The sequence below is a fragment of the Perca flavescens genome, chromosome 14 (genome assembly GCF_004354835.1).
Source record: "Perca flavescens isolate YP-PL-M2 chromosome 14, PFLA_1.0, whole genome shotgun sequence".
Taxonomy (NCBI): domain Eukaryota; kingdom Metazoa; phylum Chordata; class Actinopteri; order Perciformes; family Percidae; genus Perca; species Perca flavescens.
Window position 1 is genome coordinate 21,009,918 of NC_041344.1, and position 22,157 is coordinate 21,032,074.

Below are 22,157 nucleotides of genomic sequence, written 5' to 3' on the forward strand. Positions count from 1 at the left end.
TTCCTTACCTTCTTTATTACAGACATTCACATGAAAACTGTGGCTTTCTCACTTGTTATCATGGTGGCGTGGTCAGTTGCTTGTAATGTGGATTTTGTTTTTGGCTTTTGGCCTGAAAACTAAAATATTAAAACCATTAAAAGCAACTGCAGATTTATCAATTCCTTTTGGCATTTATAGTGAAAAATGGTATTTAGTTTTACTGGAGACATCAAAATATCTGGTCAAAACAGTTTTCATATATAGATTCAGTTTTATATTTACACATCTTTTATACATTTGGTTATTTATACCCCTTTTCAGCTATTGTGATTCTTTTTGATGTTTTATTATGTACTGATTAATGTAAAACTTCTTTTATTATACAATACAATGTTTATACAAATTAAATGTATCATTGTTCTCTAAATCTGCTCGATTTTGTGTAAATAAACTAAATCTGAAATTAAACAATATCTGTTCTAGTATACTAAGGAGCCTTGAACAATCCCCTTAAGGACCCCTGGCCGTTTCATGACCCCACTTTAGGAGCCATTGATCTGTGATATAGTGGAGGAAGTGTGCAGTCCATCAGTGTGTGGGTTGGGTTTGTTCTTTAGGAAAGGGGCTGCCGCTGCTGTGGATTCTGGTACCAGTTGAGCATGCCTCCCCTCATCACATCCCTCTCAGCAGTTGGACCCATCATCGCCCCATCCCAGTTGGGTCCAATCTTGTAACTTCACACCAGCCTCTCAAGTGGGCAAAGTCACACCACATTAAAGGGCCCATTTGACTTAAAACCTCTGCTGAACCCCTCAAACCACACGCCTCCCTGTAACAACCCCCGCCGCTACTGTCATATTCCATTGCACTCACTCATATTTTTATTAATATCTTGCTGCCTTGTGTCAGTCCCGAGGCCTTTGACGCTTCCAGAAAGGTTGAGTAAGAGAAACAGAGCAGGAGGAGGAGAGTGGGTGAATGTAGAGAGAGTTAGAGAAGGCCTGTGAATAATGCTATTGCACTGTTCTCTTTGGAGGATGAAGCTGCATTGTGTTCAGAAAGCTTAGCAGATAAGTCCTGTAAGTGTTTGCTGAGCACATGGGTTAAGACTGTGTGGCTGTATTTAATTTGTGGCACACTATAAGGATGTACTGGTAGCTTCTACTGGCTGTTGATGTTGATTGTTGAATTTTGTTGTAAATTATATTATTTGTGCTGATCAGAGGTTGTTTTATATGAAAAATAAATAAAAGCAGTCAATCTTTCCAATGTCTTTTAAGCATTATGCAAGAACTCTGGGTATTGAATTCAATACTTTTTAAGTACCAAGCTTGAGAATCAAAATTTGACATTTAAGTCTTGGTCAAATTTTTTTCAGACCTGAATCAGGGAACTTTTTCATTTTATTTAGGTACTGTTCTTTACTTAATAGTCATGCATCAGCAGTTTGGCTTAGAGTTTGAGTTAAAGAAAGAGTTCAATGTTTTAGGAATTAGGTAAATATCGCAATATTCTAAGTATACATTTTTTTGGAAAAAGGAGCTCTAGGAGGCAGAGAAAGGCTTGTTTGTGTTCCCATAGCCTCCTCCTCATGCTTCTGCTCCGTCAAACCCTCATTCTTTGCCTGGTGAAATTGAGACTCTGCTTGGTATTTCTCTGTCCTTGCCAGAAACCACAGAGTGACAAAATCCGTGGGGTGTCATAAACGAGCGAAGCCAGGGGGAGAAAGGGAGGAGAAAGGTGGTTGGAAGGAGTGGGGAGGTTGAGAAGCGGGGATGTAAGGAAAGACAGTCAGATCCATCTGGTCCTGATAAGGCAGAGTGGAAAACACATGAGTGCGGTGAATGAGGGGGGGATGGGATGCAGCGTAGATCTACTTGGGAGGATATACTGTCTGGCTTGCCCTATCAGCCCCCCCCTCCTCTTTTCTTCTCACCATAGCACTCTTGCTCCATTTCTGCCTTCTCAAGCCCACTTAAGCAACAGTTTGTTGCCTGAGGAAAGAACGAAAGAAAGGAGGAGGCAACAAAGGAGGGAGTGTTCGTCTCTCTAGCTTTCTTTCTCTCTCTGTCATTCCTTCGAATCTCCCTAATCCCTTGCTGGGTGCCATCTTTCATCAGAGCCTACCATGTGTGTATTATCCTGTAGAGAACACTTCCCATCAATATAATAAGGGCTGCCAGAAGCACTTAGCCTTGTGAGCCTGTGTGAGATATGGTAGATGATACTTTGCGTGTGTGTGAGTTTCTCCCTTATGCGCACACACACACACAAACGCATAGCAGACCTTGCCCGAGGAAAGAAATGAAACCCACTGTTCTGACTGCAAAAGTGTCTCCCTGTAAAACTTCCACAATTCATCTCAGGCCCACTATACCGATGTGACGCTATGTGCTGCTTTTTCTTCCGGGAGCTGTCACTCCCCACATCCTCTCCATTTGGGCTGGCAGGAGATGACTTGGCAGGTGTCTGACCCATGCTGCATGTGAGATGAGAACCATCCACAGAGCCACTCTGCGTTTCGAAATGAAATGTCAGGCTCGTTATCAATTCAGCCCTGAAATGGAGATGCAATCATAGCAGGAGTTTTGTCGACATGAGAGTTGTTGAGGTGTTATTTAGACAGGTGTGGTGCTCGTATGACTGATATGTCCAAACGTATCAATCTGAATTGAAGAGGAGCTGCAGGGGATGGGAGGAGTGTGGCTGCATTTAATTTAAAAGAAATGCAACACTTTGTGAAAATGTGCTTATTCAAGATGTGAAAGAAGATTAATACCACTCTGAAGTGTGTACGCCTAGTATAAAGGTACAAGCCAGCAAGTGGGCTAACTTAGCTTAGCACAAAGATTGTAAACGGGAAAACAGCTAGCATGTTTTTTTCTAAGGTAACAGCACCTCTAAAGCTCACTAATTGTGTGGATGCAGATTCAGCAGCATTCACAGTATTGTTATCAGATTCTTCCGTACGATAGCTACAAAAAATTAATTCTTTAGGCCTTCTTAAACAACCTCGACATTTCTGGACGAAAGCACAGAGTAACAGATTGCTGATATGCCCACATTTTTTAACACAAATTATATATTAATATGTTCGCAAATGCTTTCTGGTGCTCACGGTGTGGTCATTATATTGATACCATATATTGTTTAGGCTTTTTTCACGCTTCTTCAATTGGAAGTTTACCAGGGCTCTTTCAGTTAATCTCAGATATTATACCATCACTTTATCACTTTTTTTCAATATTCTATACTGTAATTTTTTAATGGTTCTTTCAACATAAATTATTTGGTGGAACACTGTGATTAGCACTGCTGCTAACAGGCAACCAGCAAGTAATTAATGTAATATCTGACCCAGGTTCGATACCCAGTCCAGGCTGGCCCTTTTCATGATTTTTTTTTTACATACTACACTTTTTTTGTAGTAGTCTTTTAATGGCTGACTTTTTTTTCGACATAGTATACAATGACTTTTTATCACCTTTTTCAACATATATGACTTTTTAATGGCTTTTTTCAACATACTTTGTGCTATGACTTTTTTCGACATACTATACTATGACTTTTTTTGACATACAATAATATGGTGCTTTTTTTGGACATATTATACTATTACTTTATATCACTTTGGTTTACATACTATACTATGACTATTTGTGACATACTATACTATGACTTTTTTATCACTTTTTTCGACATACTAAACTGTGACTTTTTTATGACTTTTTTTGACATGCTATACTATGCCTTTTTAGCTCTTTTTTCGACATACTACACTATGACTTTTATGTCTTTTTTTGACAATTTATATTGTGACTTTTTTATCTTTTTTCAACATACTGTACTATGACTTTTTATTGGCTTTTTTTGACATACTATAATATGACTTTTCATCACTTTTTTGACATACTATATCATGACTTTTTTTTTCGATATATCCAAACTATGACTTTTTTATCACTTTTTTTCGACATACTATGATATGACTTTTTTATCATTTTTTTGACATACTATACTATGACTTTTTTTGGACATGCTTTATTCGGTGGCATTATGGCTCAGTGTTAGCAATGATGCAGCCACATCGATGGTAGTAGCTCATCCATAGGGAGCTGGGTTGGGAACTTTATAGTTGCCAGTTCAAATCCCCAAACGGGCCAAAGTTCGGAATGTAGATTGGTAGCTGGAGAGGTACCAGCAGTTGCAACTCCCTTCCTCTGGCATCTCTCCATTTGTGCATGTTTAGGACCTCAGCATGTGTATGAATTTGTCAGTCCTGTGTGTATTTTGTTCCATCAACAGAGTGAAACAATTGTAAATACAGATTGTTACCCTTGGTCACACACTATACTATGACTTTTTTATCACTTTTTTCTACATACAATACTATGACTTTTTTTATCACTTTTTTCGACATGCTATACTATTACTATACTATGAATTTTTTCGACATGCTATACTACTACTATACTGACTTTTTTACGACATGCTATAGTATGACTTTTTTACGATACTAAACTATTACTTTTCATGACTTTTGACATACTATATTATGACTCTTTTTTTGACATACTATACTATGACTTTTTTATGACTTTTTTCGACATACTATACTATGACTTTTTTATGACATTTTTCGACATACTATATTATGACTTTGTTTTCACTCTTTTGGACATACTATACTATGACTTTTTTTGGACAGACTTTATTCAGTGGCATTATGGCTCAGTGTTAGCAATGATGCATCCACATCAGTGGCAGTAGCTCATCCGTAGGGAGTTGGGTTGGGAACTTGAGGGTTGACATTTCAAATCCCCAAATGGACCGACGTTTGGAATGTAGACTGGTAACTGGAGAGGTACCAGCAGTTGTGACTCCCTCCCTCTGGCATCTCACCATTTGTGCATGTTTAGGACCTGAGCATCCATCCATCCATCCATCTTCGTCCACTTATCCGGTATCGGGTCGCGGGGGGAGCAGCTCCAGCAGGGGACCCCAAAATTCCCTTTCCCGAGCAACATTAACCAGCTCCGACTGGGGGATCCCGAGGCGTTCCCAGGCCAGGTTGGAGATATAATCCCTCCACCTAGTCCTGGGTCTTCCCCGAGGCCTCCACCCAGCTGGACGTGCCTGGAACACTTCCCTAGGGAGGCGCCCAGGGGGCATCCTTACCAGATGCCCGAACCACCTCAACTGGCTCCTTTCAACGCAAAGGAGCAGCGGCTCTACTCCGAGCTCCTCACGGATGACTGAGCTTCTCACCCTATCTCTAAGGGAGACGCCAGCCACCCTCCTGAGGAAACCCATTTTGGCCGCTTGTACCCTGGATCTCGTTCTTTCGGTCATGACCCAGCCTTCATGACCATAGGTGAGGGTAGGAACGAAAACTGACCGGTAGATCGAGAGCTTTGCCTTCTGGCTCAGCTCTCTTTTCGTCACAACGGTGCGATAAATTGAATGTAATACCGCACCTGCTGTGGCGATTCTCCGACCAATCTCCCGCTCCATTGTCCCCTCACTCGCGAACAAAACCCCAAGGTACTTGAACTCCTTCACTTGGGGTAAGGACTCATTCCCTACCTGGAGTAGGCACTCCATCGGTTTCCTGCTGAGAACCATGGCCTCAGATTTAAAGGTGCTGATCCTCATCCCAACCGCTTCACTCTCTGCTGCGAACCGATCCAGTGAGTGCTGAAGGTCGCAGGCCGATGATGCCATCAGGACCACATCATCTGCAAAGAGCAGCGTTGAGATCCCCAGCCCACCGAACTGCAACCCCTCTCCACCCCGACTACGCCTCGATATCCTGTCCATAAATGTTACAAACAGGATTGGTGACAAAGCGCAGCCCTGGCGGAGGCCAACCCTCACCTGAAACGAGTTCGACTTACTGCCGAGAACCCGGACACAGCTCTCGCTTTGGTCGTACAGAGATTGGATGGCCCTGAGAAGAGATACTCCCGCAGCACCTCCCACAGTATCTCCCGGGGGACCCGGTCATACGCCTTTTCCAGATCCACAAAACACATGTAGACCGGTTGGGCATACCCCCAGGCTCCCTCCAGGATCCTTGCGAGAGTGAAGAGCTGGTCCGTTGTTCCACGACCAGGACGGAATCCGCATTGTTCCTCTTCAATCTGAGGTTCAACTATCGGCCGAACCCTCCTTTCCAGCACCTTGGAGTAGACTTTACCAGGGAGGCTGAGAAGTGTGATACCCCTGTAATTGGCACACACCCTATGGTCTGCCACTCCTTTTGGCACTGTCCCAGACTTCCACGCAATGTTGAAGAGGCGTGTCAACCAGGACAGCCCCTCCACACCCAGAGCCTTGACCATTTCTGGACGGATCTCATCAGTCCCAGGGGCTTTGCCACTGAGGAGTTGTTTGACTACATCAGTGACTTCCACCTGGGAAATTGACAATGATCCCCCATCATCCTCCAGCTCTGCCTCTAACATAGAGGGCGTATTAGTCGGATTCAGGAGTTCCTCAAAGTGCTCCTTCCACCGCCCTATTACCTTCTCAGTTGAGGTCAACAGTGTCCCATCTTTACTGTACACAGCTTGGATGGTTCCCCGCTTCCCCCTCCTGAGGTGGCGAACAGTTTTCCAGAAGCACCTTGGTGCCGACCGAAAGTCCTTCTCCATGTCTTCTCCAAACTTCTCCCACACCCGCTGCTTTGCCTCTTTCACGGCAGAGGCTGCAGCCCTTCGGGCCCTTCGGTACCCTGCAACCGCCTCCGGAGTCCTCTGGGATAACATATCCCGGAAAGACTCCTTCTTCAGTCGGACAGCTTCCCTAACCACCGGTGTCCACCGCGGTGTTCATGGGTTACCGCCCCTTGAGGCACCTAAGACCCTAAGACCACAGCTCCTCGCCGCAGCTTCAGCAATGGAAACTTTGAACATTGTTCACTCAGGTTCAATGCCCCCAGCCTCCACAGGGATGCACGAAAAGCTCCGCCGGAGGTGTGAGTTGAAAGTCTGTCGGACAGGGGCGTTCCCAATTTACCCGCACTACCCGTTTGGGCTTACCAGGTCTGTCCAGAATCTTCCCCCACCCCCTGACCCAACTCACCACCAGTGAGTTGGGTCAGGGGTGATCAGTTGACAGCTCCGCCCCTCTCTTCACCCGGAGCATGTGTGTGGATATTTTAGGCCTGTGTGTATTTTGTTCCAACAACAGACTGCTGAAATTCCCCACTGGGGATCAATACAAACTATTAATAAGTAATTATTGTTAAGTAGGCAGGACAGATTGTGACCCTTGGTCACACACTATACTATACTATACTATACTATGAGTCGACATACTATACTATAACTTTTTATCACTTTTTTCGACATGCTATACTATGACTTTTTTACGATACTAAGCTATTACTTTTCATGACTTTTATCGTCATTACTATATTATGACTCTTTTCGACATACTATACTATAACTTTTTATCACTTTTTTCGACATGCTATACTATGACTTTTTTACGATACTAAGCTATTACTTTTCATGACTTTTATCAACATTACTATATTATGACTCTTTTTGACATACTATACTATGACTTTTTTATGACTTTTTTCAACATACTATACTAATTTTCATCACTTTTTTGACATACTATATATACTATGACTTTCTTATGACTTTTTCAACATACTATACTATTACTTTTCATCACATTTTTGACATACTATATATACTATGACTTTCTTATGACTTTTTTGACATACTATACTATGACGTTAGAGGCAACAGAAGCATCGCTGCATGTGACGATCGTTGACCCTTGTGTTGTCTTCCTGTCAACCTTGAACCTAAACATTTTTGACGCCTTTTTTTCACAGTTTGTTTTTGCTTTTTCCAACGTTATAAATTGTTAAATTTTTCATCTACACATTTTCAGCGCTTATTTCTACGTCCCATATTTTCTGATATAAAACAAAAATTGAAAACGGGTCAATGTGCCCCGAAGTCAACACAAGGATTAACATAATACACTTGGCAGCAGGTAACTTTAGCCTACTATTAGCTAGCAGCTGGATTAAACACGGTTAAAGTGGTGACAGCTAACATTAAATGGTGTGACTGTATTTCACTGTAGAGGATTCCAACACCGAGACCGAGACATAACAGTCTACAGCTGCCGTTGTAGGAAAAACAACACAGATGGTGCGTTCACTTGAAACTCGCCTCGCCAGCCTTGTGGTGCTTTCAAAGTTATTGCAAAATACCCTTTTTCCATCTAGTGGTTGTTTTTGTCATTTACCAGCAATTTACTGGTGAAATAAGTTATTGTTCTAAGTTATTCCTATTACAATTTTAATAAATAATTTAATTAATTTAAATAGACACACTATACTATGACTTTTTTTATCACTTTTTTCGACAAACTATACTATGACTTTTTTATCACTTTTTTCGACAAACTATACTATGACTTTTTGTATAACTTTTTTCGACAAACTATACTATGACCTTTTTTCGACATACTATACTATGTCTTTTTAATTACTTTTTTTGACACACTATGGTATACTAGGACTTTTTTCGACATAATATACTATGTCCTTTTAGGCAGTGTAGGCCTTTATTTAATAAGACAGCTCAGACATGAAAGGGGAGAGAGAGGGGGAATGAAATGCAGCAAAGTTGGTTGTTATTGAGCCGGCGGCCGCTGTGGCAAGAACTGAGCCTTTGCAAATAGGGCCTACATGCGTACATTCTACCAGGTGAGCTAGTTTCTTATATATCTTATAATTACATGTTTTGGCATACTATACTATAACTTTTTTCCAAATACTTTATTATGACTTTTTTCAACATTGTATACTATGAATTTTTTTGTTATACTATACTATGACTTTTTCACCACTTTTTCCGGCATACAATACTATGACTATTTTCGACATACTATACTATGACTTTTTTTATCACTTTTTTTTTTACATACTATGCTTTGACTATTTTTGATATACTATACCATGACTTTTTTATGAATTTTTTTGACATGCTACACTATGACTTTTTGAATCACTTTTTTCGACATACTGTACTATACAATTCCTTTTTTTTTTTTTTTTTTTTGGGACATGTAATTTCCATTACAGACATGAGAGTGATATGGATCTTCTCCTTTAACTCTCAGTAAGAACGTATTTCCCAAAATGATAAACTTTAATTCAGTATATTAGCTTTACACATGAAATATTTAATGCAGTCATGTTTAAACACTAAAATAAATTTCCTCAAATAGATCCAAAAGTTTTTGAATCATTGATGGCTCATAAATTAATATAAAGTAAACAGAAAGACTACAGAAATCTAGCCGAAACATAACCAAGCGCTCCATAATTCAGCTCTAAACTCAGTCATTAATTTCCTACATGACGTTCAAATTGAGAATCTGCTTTAAAGTGTCAACCAATTTCCCTTGAGCTTAAATCATAAACTTCTTTATAGCGCGAGACAAATTGATCTAATTTCAGCACCAAATGACATACAGTACATTTAAAAGGCATAGAACTCCAAAACATATGTGCCGATGTGACATTTGATTAGAAGCATTTAGGGAGAATGGCTCTTATGTCAAGTCCAAGTTGCTGCTGGCAGGCGCCTCAAAGTGCACTATCGGAACAAAGCCGGGCTAATTTTCAGTAGCTCTTTCACTAAGCCTGAGAGTACATGAGGGGAATGATGGCATAACATGTGGTTTGTCAAAGAGTGGATTCAGAGTTTAGTCAGGATTTTTCCTCTTAAGATGGGGACACTGATAGGGCTTAGGAGTTAAACTAACATATGTAGGAAATAGAGGGGGCTCTTGATTTGATTTGGCTTCTCTTTGTCATTACTCATGTGGGGTAGAGATGTTTATTTAGCGTCATAACTGCTGCAAGAGAGCAGGGATGTTTCCTATTTGTGTTTGTATATGCTTGTAGATGTGTGTGTTTATTTTCCATTTTTGATGGTGTTAATAATAAAAAAAAAGGTCATATTGATCTTTACTGGAAAGATCAAAGAGGAAGGTTTCTGCAGTGAGTTTAAAGATAACGGTATTAATATATTTGAGGTAGTATACTGTCAAATTGGAACAATTTTAGAGTACAACATAGACTAAGATATTTAAAATAATAAATGACACTTTTACAGCAGTCTTGTGGTTTCTATCTCTTTAGGCAGAAAGACTTGACTAGGGTGCTTCAACAGAGTAAGCAATGTTGGAGGAAAAAGTAGTAAAGGAGTTAAAGAAATAGCTTTTTGTGAATTTTTTTCAGCCAATTAGCTTAGCTTATTGTTATTGTAGCTGTTCAGTTACCTCGGAGGTGGGAACTGGTAATTAAGTCACATCTGAGTTGACCGTGTTCAACAACAGCAACAAGTCGGAAAACCAGATAGAAGATAGACAGCTCTGTGTGTGCGACTTGATTTAATGAGACACCAGTAAGACAGAAGTACTAATAAACACTTTAATGTTTTTCATACAGCTTTCACTACTGTTGATGCTCGGAGCAGCCATGCTGGATTGTAATGTCAGGTTGATAAGGTTCTCGTCAGAAATCTGACTTCAGGGGGCCTTACAGTTGAGATTTCCGACTCCCCAGTAAAAACAGGAAACAGGGGGAAACAACTAGCCTAGCTTTAGAGCCGTCGTTTTTATGCTTAGCTGTTGCCACTAGTCTTTTATATAATGGACACATGTCAGAGTGGTATCAATCTACTCATCTAACTCTCTGCAAGAAAGCCAAATAATCGTATTTCCCCTAAATGTCAAACTATTCTTTTATAGCTATTTAGATATTGTTTATGCTTCCTTCACTCTGCTTCCCTGTCTCTTCCAGAGGCTAGAGATCGTTTAGAGTTCCCCTACTTTTTGAAGACTGATAAATGGTTGTCGTGGTGGAACCATATGTGTGTGTGTGTGTGTGTGTGTGTGTGTGTGTGTGTGTGTGTGTGTGTGTGTGTGTGTGTGTGTGTGTGTGTGTGTGTGTGTGTGTGTGTGTGTGTGTATGAACCCACAGTATTTAGTGTTTGCACAGAGATGACAGAGGGCGGGACGTGGGTTCATTAGCCCACTGATAGAGTTTTATGGAGGGGGGGCAGACCTCAGACATCAGCCTGTCAGACAACCACAGAGTGTAAAGGTCATCCCAAAATTCTTTAAAGTGATCAAGTTAAAGGCAGACTCATTCATGTGTGTTTGAGTATGAGAGCTGTTGTCTTGACATTTGGCCTGAAGTACTTTTACTGTTAAAAACCTTCTTGCAATACTTTTTGAACTTTTTGTCCCCATACACATACAGTAGGTTAGTATGTTAGGATTTTTTTTTCTCTTCATTTAGAACAAAGGTTACAACAATTGCAATTTAGCATGTCTACTCCTTCTAGGTTCTGAATACAGTTATATATGCTTTGGACATTACCTTATGCAGTTATTGGTGCTTTTACTGCTTATATTACATGTAGAATAAATCTGGCAAAGCAACTAACTCAATTTGTAATGTGAATAATAATAGCTTATGTCCATCAAATCCTGTGTGTTAATATTTGCTAATAAACCTAAATTCCTGATCCCTTTTTATCTGACCGTGTAAATAAACTTTTCGTAGACTGCCTCCTTGCCGCCTGACGAGCGACTTTATTTTTACCACCAAAGTTCAGTTTAATTTGAGCCTCGACATCTGAAGCGAGTCCCGAGCCTCCTCAGAAGAAACAAAAAAGGGAGAGAAAGAGTGTTCAGTGTCAGTTTCTCTCCCTCTGGTTTGTTTTCCAGTCTCCTCTCAAAACGTACTGGGGTTTGGAGTTGGCTGCTTCGCACATGGTGTGGTGGCCTGGACTGAGAGAGAGAGTGGGCGAGAGCGAGGGAGAAAAATAAAAAAATAAAAATAAAACAAATAAGACAAATGTTATGCTTTTCCTAAACATGAACTCCCATTGTTAGATTTCTTACCTATCTAGTACAGCTGCTACCCAACACTGCCATGACCACATTGCATATTGGCACATTAGTGCCTTGTGTCTAACGATGTATAAACTGATATTAAAATAAACAGTCTCAGTTAGACTATTGACATCCTGCAGCCTCAGCAGTTTATTAATATACTGCTTGTTAACCAATATGCCATATAAATTGGTCAATGTCAGTGTGTTTTTAAAGGGGCCATTCCTATGAAGGTAACTCAAGTAAGCCATAATTGTTTCTTAGTATGACTGTTAGTAGTGTTCATAAAGTTAATCAAGTATGAATTTGGGATTTCCTTTTATTTCTAAAATGTATATTCATCATAGTCTTACTGTCTAATCCACTAATTCAAAGTAGTAGTATCATTGCCAACACCGTCTCAGAGCTGTTGTTCCAACAACAAAACGTCTGACGTACTGTTTTCTGGAACTCTAAAACTGTCAACGGCGGTTCTTCCAACAAAATCTACGACTGTGTTGGGCAACAATGCTTTTGCGAAATTCACCCTGCATGTTTTTATAGTTTCACTGTTTTTAATTCTGATGCATGTCTGTGAGCTTCTTGTTTAATGCTCTCTTGGCCCTGTTTAAACTGTGAATTATTGTTCCTCTCAACATGATTATGCTGCTTTACTAGATGGGTGGATGGGGGAAAGAATTTGTCAATGCATAAAACCACTTAGCCTCCTGTAGCGATACGATGCTGCAACATTTTCTCATAACTCCACAGCACAGATGCTTCAGTGGCTCTGGGTCAGGGAAGGCTAGCTTGTACGCAGAAGCCCATATGGGATGAGCACTGAAGAGGAACCAAGACTCAATAAACACGGTACTGGGGAGGGAGGGAGTTCAAGGGTGCGCTTGTCATGATGGAGGCTACAGTGAGCGCTCCAGTGCCTGCTGGGGTTTTGATGCTGTAATGTGAAACGGCTGGGGGAAAGAGGACTACAATTCCGCTCTTTGTCTGGTCCCCAGCGTCACCCCTCTCTCCTCTCCTCAGCGGACCCTCACCGTAGCCAAACTCATCATCTCTCTTGTCTATCCCCCGATGTCTGCCACCCATCACGACGCCTTGATCACTCGTTCTCACTCATGCTCCGTCTAGCATTACCGTTTTCGCTTCATATCTTTCTTTGTTTTTGCTCTTTTCTCACTGTCCGCTGTTTTATCTACACTTTTCATCGGACCAAACCATTTCTTTTCTCACCATGTTCCTTTTCCTGTCAGTTCATGCCATTTCAGAAATGTTCCCATTACATACTGTATCCTCACATCAGAATAATATGCAGTGATTCTGCTATCTCATCCTCTCCCCTTCTCTTTCCTCAGTCTCCAGTAGTATCTGTGGGCTTTGCCAGGTTTCATCCCAACCTGGTGGTGGGGGGGACTTACTCGGGACAGATCGTCCTGTGGGACAACCGCAGTCACCGTCGGACCCCCGTCCAGAGGACTCCTCTGTCTGCTGCTGCACACACTGTAAGACATACAGAAAAAACTGTGAGCTGGTACCCTACTGTGACTAAAAAAAAAAAAAAAAAAAAAAAAAAACATTGGTTGAGCTGACACATTTACAAAAAAACAAAACCTACAAAAAGAATTTAAAGAAAAGGATCACATGTGTAGCTTAGTTTTCAAGCTCTTTCTTCATTTTTTTTCAAGCTGTGTGTTTGTTTTATCATTGAAATGATTTCATGAGCTGTTGATCGAGAGAAAATAATCACTTTTGATCTTCAGTCAAACAATTAACTCATTTATCAAGCTAAAATCACAATTATATGATAGTTCTAGCTTATAAGTTGATTATCTTTGGATTTTGTTGATTATGTTGATTTTGGAATGTTGGTCGAACAAAATATGATATTTTAAGGTGTCACCATGGGCTCTGGGAAATTATGATGAAGAAAATAATGATGATAGTGAATAATGAAAATAATTGTTAATTGCAGCCCTGGTGAAATACGCTCTGACCTAAAAGAAAACAAGCTCCCTGTTGTGTTTTAATTAGTTACATAAAACAATGAATTCAGTCAGTAGGAACATCCCAGAGGAGAGTTCAAGAGTTTTGAATTTGTCGTGTAAACATTCTGATGTATAGAAATTAAATGATCACATTACTGCAGCATTACATTTTTTACAAGATAAAGCTGCATCTTTGAGACTGATTATTTTCAGGAAACACACACACACACACACACACACACACACACACACACACACACACACACACACACACACACTCCTGACTGGAGCAGTCAAATTTTAGACAGAACTAGGACAGCTGAATTTCGATTGCGCCAGTGAACTCACTGACCCTGACTCAACAAATTACTGACCAATACACTGGCATTATCTTCAGACCCGGGGCTGTTCATAATCACAGCAGCAGGAGGCATGCAGACACACACTCACTGCTACACGTCACCCACTCTGTAGGTTTAAACTTCACCGATGACGCCGTCGCTCTCGTCCTCTCCAGTGAGCCCAGTCCCAGTCAGCTAGCGTGTTGCTGGTTGCTGAATGGATTCTTTGTGCTGCCCACAAATCAATTACTGGCCAGTAATGACATAATGGTTTCACACACTCCTGTTGTAAGGAGCGACTGCACACTGCCATGTGAGCCTACTGCATCTGTGCAAATGATCTAATGATGTCATGTGTTTAAGGGTAAAATTACATTATCATTTCAGGACCATGTTTCAAATCAAATTTAACTAATATCCCAGCATGTCAAATTAATGAAATACGTTACGTCCCTGCCAGCCTAGTGCAGTTAGGAAGGATCCACATATTTAGTGTCTAAAATGACAAATGTGCAGAAATATTTGATGCTTCTAATCAATGAGACTAATATGGATTTATGATTGTGATCACAATATGCAGCGGAATAACAAGCATTTGAGTGGAGATTGTTGTAATCATATTACAGGTGAGGTAAGTTGCGAGACACTGAAAGCAATTGCCAGTATATGTTCTATTATCCTCATCCATTTCATGTAATGCTGTGAGTCTTTATCTGTGTGTGTGTGTGTGTGTGTGTGTGTGTGTGTGTGTGTGTGTGTGTGTGTGTGTGTGTGTGTGTGTGTGTGTGTGTGTGTGTGTGTGTGTGTGTGTGTGTGTGTGTAGCACCCAGTCTACTGTGTGAACGTGGTCGGCACCCAGAATGCCAACAACCTGATCACTGTGTCTACAGACGGCAGGATGTGCTCCTGGAGTCTGGACATGCTTTCCCAGCCACAGGTACACAGCACACTCAAATGCAGAGTTTTAGTGTTAGTGCACCTGGTATTCCACATGTATTTTCTATAACTGATGTGTCTGTTTGTGTCTTTAAATGTGTAACTCTTCTTTTTCTCTTTCTCGCGCTCTCTCTCTCTCTCTCTCTGTGTGTGCGTGTGTGTGTGTGCTATAGGAGACTATGGAACTGGTGTACAATAAATCCAAACCCGTGGCGGTGACAGGCATGGCTTTTCCCACGGGAGATGTTAACAACTATGTGGTCGGGAGCGAGGAGGGCACTGTGTACACTGCATCCAGACATGGCAGGTTGGTGGACACACACACACACACACACACACACACACATATATATGAACAATACATCACAGACAAATCTTTGCTGGATAACTTATGTATGTTTGGTCTGGTGTTTTATGTCTTAACGCAGTCCCAATTTATCTGCTTGGATAATCTAGAATTACAACATCACGCTAAAATAATTCAGCAAAAAGTATACATTTAGAAAGTCAATGAAACAAATGAAACAGGGTGAATGTTCTAAGAATTACAAGTAATATTAGAATTGAATTGACGATTTCCCCATCAATCTAAGGAGCTAATTGTTTCACTTTTTATCCAAGCTCTCTTACTGTGCTGTTAATTCATTTCACAAAGATGCAAACCACTTCACTGCTTCGTTTTTAAACAAGTTGAGACCACTAAATGAAGGTCTCGCCTATGTCCTCTCTCTGCAGCAAGGCGGGTATCTGTGAGATGTTCGAGGGCCACCAGGGGCCGGTGACGGGCATCAGCTGCCACAGCGCAGTGGGCACCGTCGACTTTTCCCACCTCTTCATCACATCCTCCTTCGACTGGACCGTCAAACTCTGGAGCACCAAGGTACGGTGTGTATGTTTTTGTGTGGAGAAGAGAAAGAGAGGATGTGTGGGGGGTTGATTGTGGACTTCAAGAAATTGCAGAGAGAGGGAGGGAAAGAGTTGAGAGTAAGAAATTTGTGAGTGAGCGTTAAAGCTGAGTAAATAGGTGAGCAACTTTTTGGAATGTGTGTGTGTGTGTGTGTGTGTGTGTGTGTAGTATCTGTACACCCAGTAACATAACTGCGGATGCTGCCGGCTGCCTTCAGTAAGTTCTACTAATAAAATGCTGTAGTTTTAAACATCAAAATCAAAACATCCTAATTTAGATAATTTAGCCTGCAAAGTAAAAGTAGAAAATGTATCAAAGAATGATGTTGTGTGAATAGGCATTCATTTTAAGCAATTAGTCTGTCTTCTAGTATTACATTTACAACCTCATTATTTGTATTTTGTATTTCGTGTATTCTAATTGTTCAAAAAAATAGCACACAGCTCATTCAGAATCCTAATACTTAAATCAGATCAGTTTCTCATATTGGCTGCTCTTCATCAGATCTTAAACATTGTGCACTAACTCACTACTCAGACAGACTCTTCGTGTAAGGTGCCGACACACCAAGAAGATTGGCGGCCGCTGAGCGTCTGTTATTTTTGCAGTGTATCACGCACCGTTGCTACTCGTCGACCCTTTGTCTGCTTTTTTTCGGCCTATTCAACATGTTGAATCTGTGTCAGAGACGTCGTTGAGAGGAAGCCGTCTGATTGGCCATTCAGCTTAAAGAGCCCCTATTATACTTCTTTTCAGTGTCATATTTGTACTCTTGGGGTAAGTTTACAGGCTTTGATGTTCAAAAAACACATTATGTTTCTCATACTGCCCATTGTGCCTCCACCTGAAACAGTCTGACTAAGCTCTTCCTGAAAAGCCCAGTCTGCTCTGATTGGTCAGCTGGCCCACTCTGTTGTGATTGGTCAACCAAATTCAAGCAAGCCACTGGGCGGGCTGTGCTTGCTCAGGCAGCACCAATGGGCAGCACATTGGAAAAACTGGGCTGGCTTTCTCAATCAATCACATCATTAATTGAAGAATTTCAAACAGGAATGGGGGCGAGCCGTTTTCAGGCAGTTGAGTAAAGTGCTGTCTGTGGAAGAGAAAGCTTTTGGAGTGAAATGTGTTTTTTGTTCTTTTATACATCTATTACATACTCAAAAAACTATATAACACACTAAAAGATGGGAAAAATCCCCCAAAAAAGCATAATAGGGTATTTTTAAGCGAATTAATGCACAAGAAGAAAAACAGTAGTGAGGAAAGCAAGCAAACGACCATCAAGAGGGCACACAGACGGTTCTTTTAATTTTTCATCATCATTCATCTAATCAATTTAGTACACATAGAGCATTCAAAACTGACCAAAACTGATACACACAACTATTGGGATATCTATTTTTGCACATTATGTCCATAGGGGGCAAACGTACAATGATTTGGCAGCAGTTCAGTGGCAGTAAAAAGCAAACTGTCACTGTTTCTGTCAAAGTGAGTGTTGGAGAATACAAAACGTTGCTAATACATTCAAACACACTTTTGTGGTAGTGGTGGTGGTGAGACGCAGAGGAGGGCATCAGGTACATTTACACATTACACATCAGGAGATACACATTACACATCAGGACATACACATTACACATCAGGAGATACACATTACACATCAGGAGATACTGCACAAGAGAAGAAATTCTGGATTATAAGTTTTGATATTTCATTGTTAAATTCATGTAAATAAATTGAGTAGAAATGAGGAAGAATCAGTGAGAACAAAGAAGAAAGTTGGATATTGAGGAAGGTATGAAGTTAGGAATGAAGTATGTCTTGGGTGGAAAGGGTAAAAGGTAATGGGATAGCAAGACAAAAGTTATTCATGATTAATAGTGGAGGTGATGCTAATGTTGAAGGACAGAGGGATCAACATGAGGGCGTCAAACAGCAAACACTGCCAAAAATCAAAGAGAGACCTATTCAATATGAGGAAAATACATAATGCATATTGCATAATACCTTCGGCTTTATGCATGATCCAGTTACAGCTTTCATACTTGGCTGTGACAGGCAGTAAAGCACTCTGATGAATTTTTGCTCATGTTTGCATGCAGCTAGTCCATAAGTCTTGTGCGAAGGGTCCCGTGACACATATTAAAACATTTCTGCGGATTTTCATCAGAAGAGTGTGTTATTTTTCAGGATTTGGGAATTCCCTTTCCTTTGAGGGGTACCGCAGGAATGTGCGTCTGTCTCTTATCCCACATAACCCGTATTTGTGTGTGGGCAGGACGAATACCTGCATGTGTGTGTGTGTGTGTGTGTGTGTGTGTGTGTGTGTGTGTGTGTGTGTGTGCAAATATAGACACACCACACATGCCTCACATGCACCTTAAGCAAGCTGCCTTTGCTTACCTAAAATCCCCCGAGGTTTGCCTTCAACCCAACTGTTGTAACACACACACACACACAGTGAATTCTCTCTGCGTTCACGTTTGCCCTCACAGTTCAGAAAGGCCGTTGCACAGAAGTCTGCTGATGTTTTTACACTCGGCGGTATAAATATTGTGGTTAGTGAAAACATTCGGAGTCGGCCAGAGTGTGAAGACGTCGCGACAGCTGGCAGTGGGTTTATGATTGTGCATAACTTGAACCGTCTTGCTCTCTTGACCCCAAAACCAGCATCTATTAAGTGATTGGATAAAGCATAATCGTTCCACTTTTGCTCTCTTAAGAAGTTTATCAAAGGGCTACATCACAGTCAGCTCAGATGATTGTTAATGAGGGTCTGCGTGATGAAAATGAAACCATAGTCTTGATCTTCAGTTCAGGATTTTGTCGTATTTTTAAGCAGCATTTGTGAAAAGAAATTTAATTTGAGGACAAAATCTCTAGTGTGTGGTCATTAATTCCTGTGTGAAGCTATTAAGCTAGTGTGATGTTTGTGATGCAGCCAGGATGGAAGCAAGGAAATTATACAACTCTGCTGCAGCGATTAGATGGTTTGGATCCCTCTGAAAGTCCAAGTGATTAGAGGTTTTCTTTAAGACTCACAGGCTCTGTGACATTTAGAATTTTGAGCCAGCACCTGCAAGTGTTAGTGATTGTAAGACTGAACATGTACTTATTGTATTTAAATGGATATCAGTGATAGAAGACACGGTCCGGCTGATTTTAGCATCAATATATAAAGCATTAAATGCTTGACTTGCATACATTTATTTTCTAAACTTGGCATAACACTGTGATGTTAACTGTCAGTGTTTCAGTAATGGTTTTCCAGTTCAAACAGCTTCTCGGCACAGAAAAGATAATGACAACGCAGTGGCGGCGCCACAAGGATTAAGTTTAATTTTGAGATTAGTTTTAAGACTTGTTGCTGCAGATTATTTACCCAAATCACCTTATTTAAGATAGGTAGATTATGGACAACCTAGCGTAAAATAGTAGTTTAGATTTTGAATAATAGGACTTTATTCACCTCATCTCTAATGTGATTCATTACTTGAAGTGTATGCCCGAAAGGATATATTTAAGAAAGATAGCTAGAAATTGCATTGAGAGGCATTATTCAGCAAGGCAGATTATCAAAATTAAATAAAAATAAAAATGTTAAGATTATTTTTTTGGGCATTTTCGGCCTTTATTTTTACAGGACAGCTGAAGATATGAAAGGGGAGAGAGAGGGGGAATGACATGCAGCAAAGGTCTGCAGGTCGGAGTCGAACCTGGGCTCGCTGTGTCAAGGATTAAACCTCTATATATATGGGCGCCCGCTGTACCAACTGAGCAATCCGGGCGCCCATAAAATAACATTTTAAATCACTTTGGTAATGTGAAATACAAGAGTGAGAGGATGAGTAAAATAGTGTGGGACACAGACTAAAACAAGGAGAGGATAAGAGAGAGAACATAAACAGGAATCGCTCAGCTGATCGAATGCTGAAACTGTGTGATGGAGAAAAATGACCTCTGCTGTCACCCCGCCGGCTGGAAAACAGGTTCAATCGAGGCTTGAAATTGGCTAGGCTCTGTTTGTTTGTGTGAGTGTGCACTGCTATCTGTCTGCAGGTTTCACTGCCTTTCAGAACAACTGTGGAGTGAGAGAGTAAATGTGATGGAGAGAAAGAGAAGGAATGAGAGAGAGAGGGAGAGAGAGAGAGAGAGACTGACTACATTCCTTCATTTGCTCTTCCAGCCAACCTGTCTCCTCTCTTCCACCCCTCCCACTCCACCTGTCAGGAATGCAGTTTGTGAGCCTCTGGATTCCTAACAGTCCCTCTGAGAGATGGGCGCGCACGCACACACACACACTTTTATATTTATTTATATATATATATATATATATATATATATTTTAAGGTTAAAACTTCATTTAAACACTTTATTTGAAGGGGTGTGCATATGACTGACCTGACACTATATCATAACCATGACATGACACCGGTCATGAACATGAAGGAGTCTTTAGGAATGTTTATGACTGTTGTCATCAAGTGTCATTCGGTAAATGATGACACTTTGAATGCAAAGTTATCATTGTGTGAGATGTTTGTGTTATGACAACTTAACGTTGTGCAAGACGATATAACCTGTCATAAATATTTGGTTTCTAACATTGGCTGTCATGAGACCATTATAATTATGTCATGAATATTTTTCCTTGCTCTCAAGTCAAGTGAAACCATTTGGACTTGTCATTAAGATGTCATAAAAGTTATAAGACCAGTTTGATGACAGTGAATACAGCATCAAGGTGATTTGCGGAGTTTTGGACAGATAACGTTGCTAAAGTAACTGCTTATTGACAACAGTCATAACCATCATAAAGATTCCTTCGTGTTCATGATGTGTCATAACGGTATCATGTCTTATGCACACCTCTTTAAGTAAAGTGTTACCGTATTAAGTTATCCTTTGTTATTCTGCTCTTCTTTTGAGGACATTTGGTCTTCATAACTTCACAAACACATGGAATGCTAAACTGGATGGATGGATTTTATCATCCTCTGTTAGCTCATTACAGAGATCCGTCTGTCCCGTGTGTATTTAGTTTAATAAGTAACAAGAAACTGCAATCGACTAATGCCAAAGATATGTTTTAGACCATTTAGAAACAGTGTCACCATTAAATAGTTTGCCCACCAGAGAGCACTGACAAGTTTATTTTATTTTCAGTACGTGTCTTGGACACAATTCTTACGTTAAAGGATGAACATCTGCTGACATATTGTTATCAGTTTTTTTAAAACTCTCAAATATTGATATTGGTTTAGGCCTAAAACATCCAGTATTAGTCAGCCTCTACAATCACACACACACACACACACACACACACACACACACACACACACACACACACACACACACACACACACACACACACACACACACACACACACACACACTCTTCCATCTCTCTCTCTCTCTGTCCCTCTCTCTCTCTCTCTCTCTCTCTGTGTCTCTGTCTCTTTCTCAGACAGCTGTTGTGTTGAGGTTACAGTACACCTTGTGGAGGGGCCCTCCCTTTCATCTCTTCCAGCGGTTTTATGGTGCTGTGTGAATGTGCTAGGCTTTTTAATTAGGCTCTGCACCCAGACAGGCCCCAAGGCTGAGGCAGCGCCACTCTGTCTGAAGCTCACTCACTCCCTCTCTCCATTCCTTCACTCTCTCTCTCTCTCTCTCTTTTCTTTCTATCTCCAGTGTGTCATCTTCTGTAATCCGTAACTCTCTTTTTCTTGCTTTTTCCCACCATACACACGTTCATAGATATCCTCTTTTTCTCTCTTTCAGCACAACAAGCCTCTGTACTCGTTTGAGGACAACGCCGACTATGTGTATGACGTAATGTGGTCGCCTGTACACCCTGCGATCTTCGCCGCCGTAGATGGCATGGGCCGCTTAGACCTGTGGAACCTCAACAACGACACGGAGGTGTGTGTGTGGGTGTGTGTGTGTGTGTGTGTGTGTACACTGTGTGTGTGGACTGCTGGGTGAATATAGGTCATTATGGGCGTGTTTTCTGTGTCATCTCTTTGTGTGTTGATGTGCGTGCGTGTGTGTGTGTGTTTGGTG

General features: G+C 40.9%; 1 protein-coding gene across 12 annotated transcripts in view; it reads left to right on the forward strand.

Moving 5' to 3' along the window:
* The window catches only part of dync1i1a (dynein cytoplasmic 1 intermediate chain 1a), a 61,924-nt gene that overhangs the window by 33,109 nt on the left and 6,658 nt on the right, over positions 1-22,157 (forward strand). For all 12 annotated transcript variants that reach the window (XM_028596988.1, XM_028596987.1, XM_028596989.1 and 9 more), the window contains 5 exons: positions 13,278-13,424; positions 15,072-15,185; positions 15,358-15,491; positions 15,920-16,064; positions 21,876-22,016. In XM_028596988.1, coding sequence (XP_028452789.1) covers positions 13,278-13,424; positions 15,072-15,185; positions 15,358-15,491; positions 15,920-16,064; positions 21,876-22,016 — 681 coding nt within the window. The remainder of the gene's footprint in view (positions 1-13,277; positions 13,425-15,071; positions 15,186-15,357; positions 15,492-15,919; positions 16,065-21,875; positions 22,017-22,157) is intronic.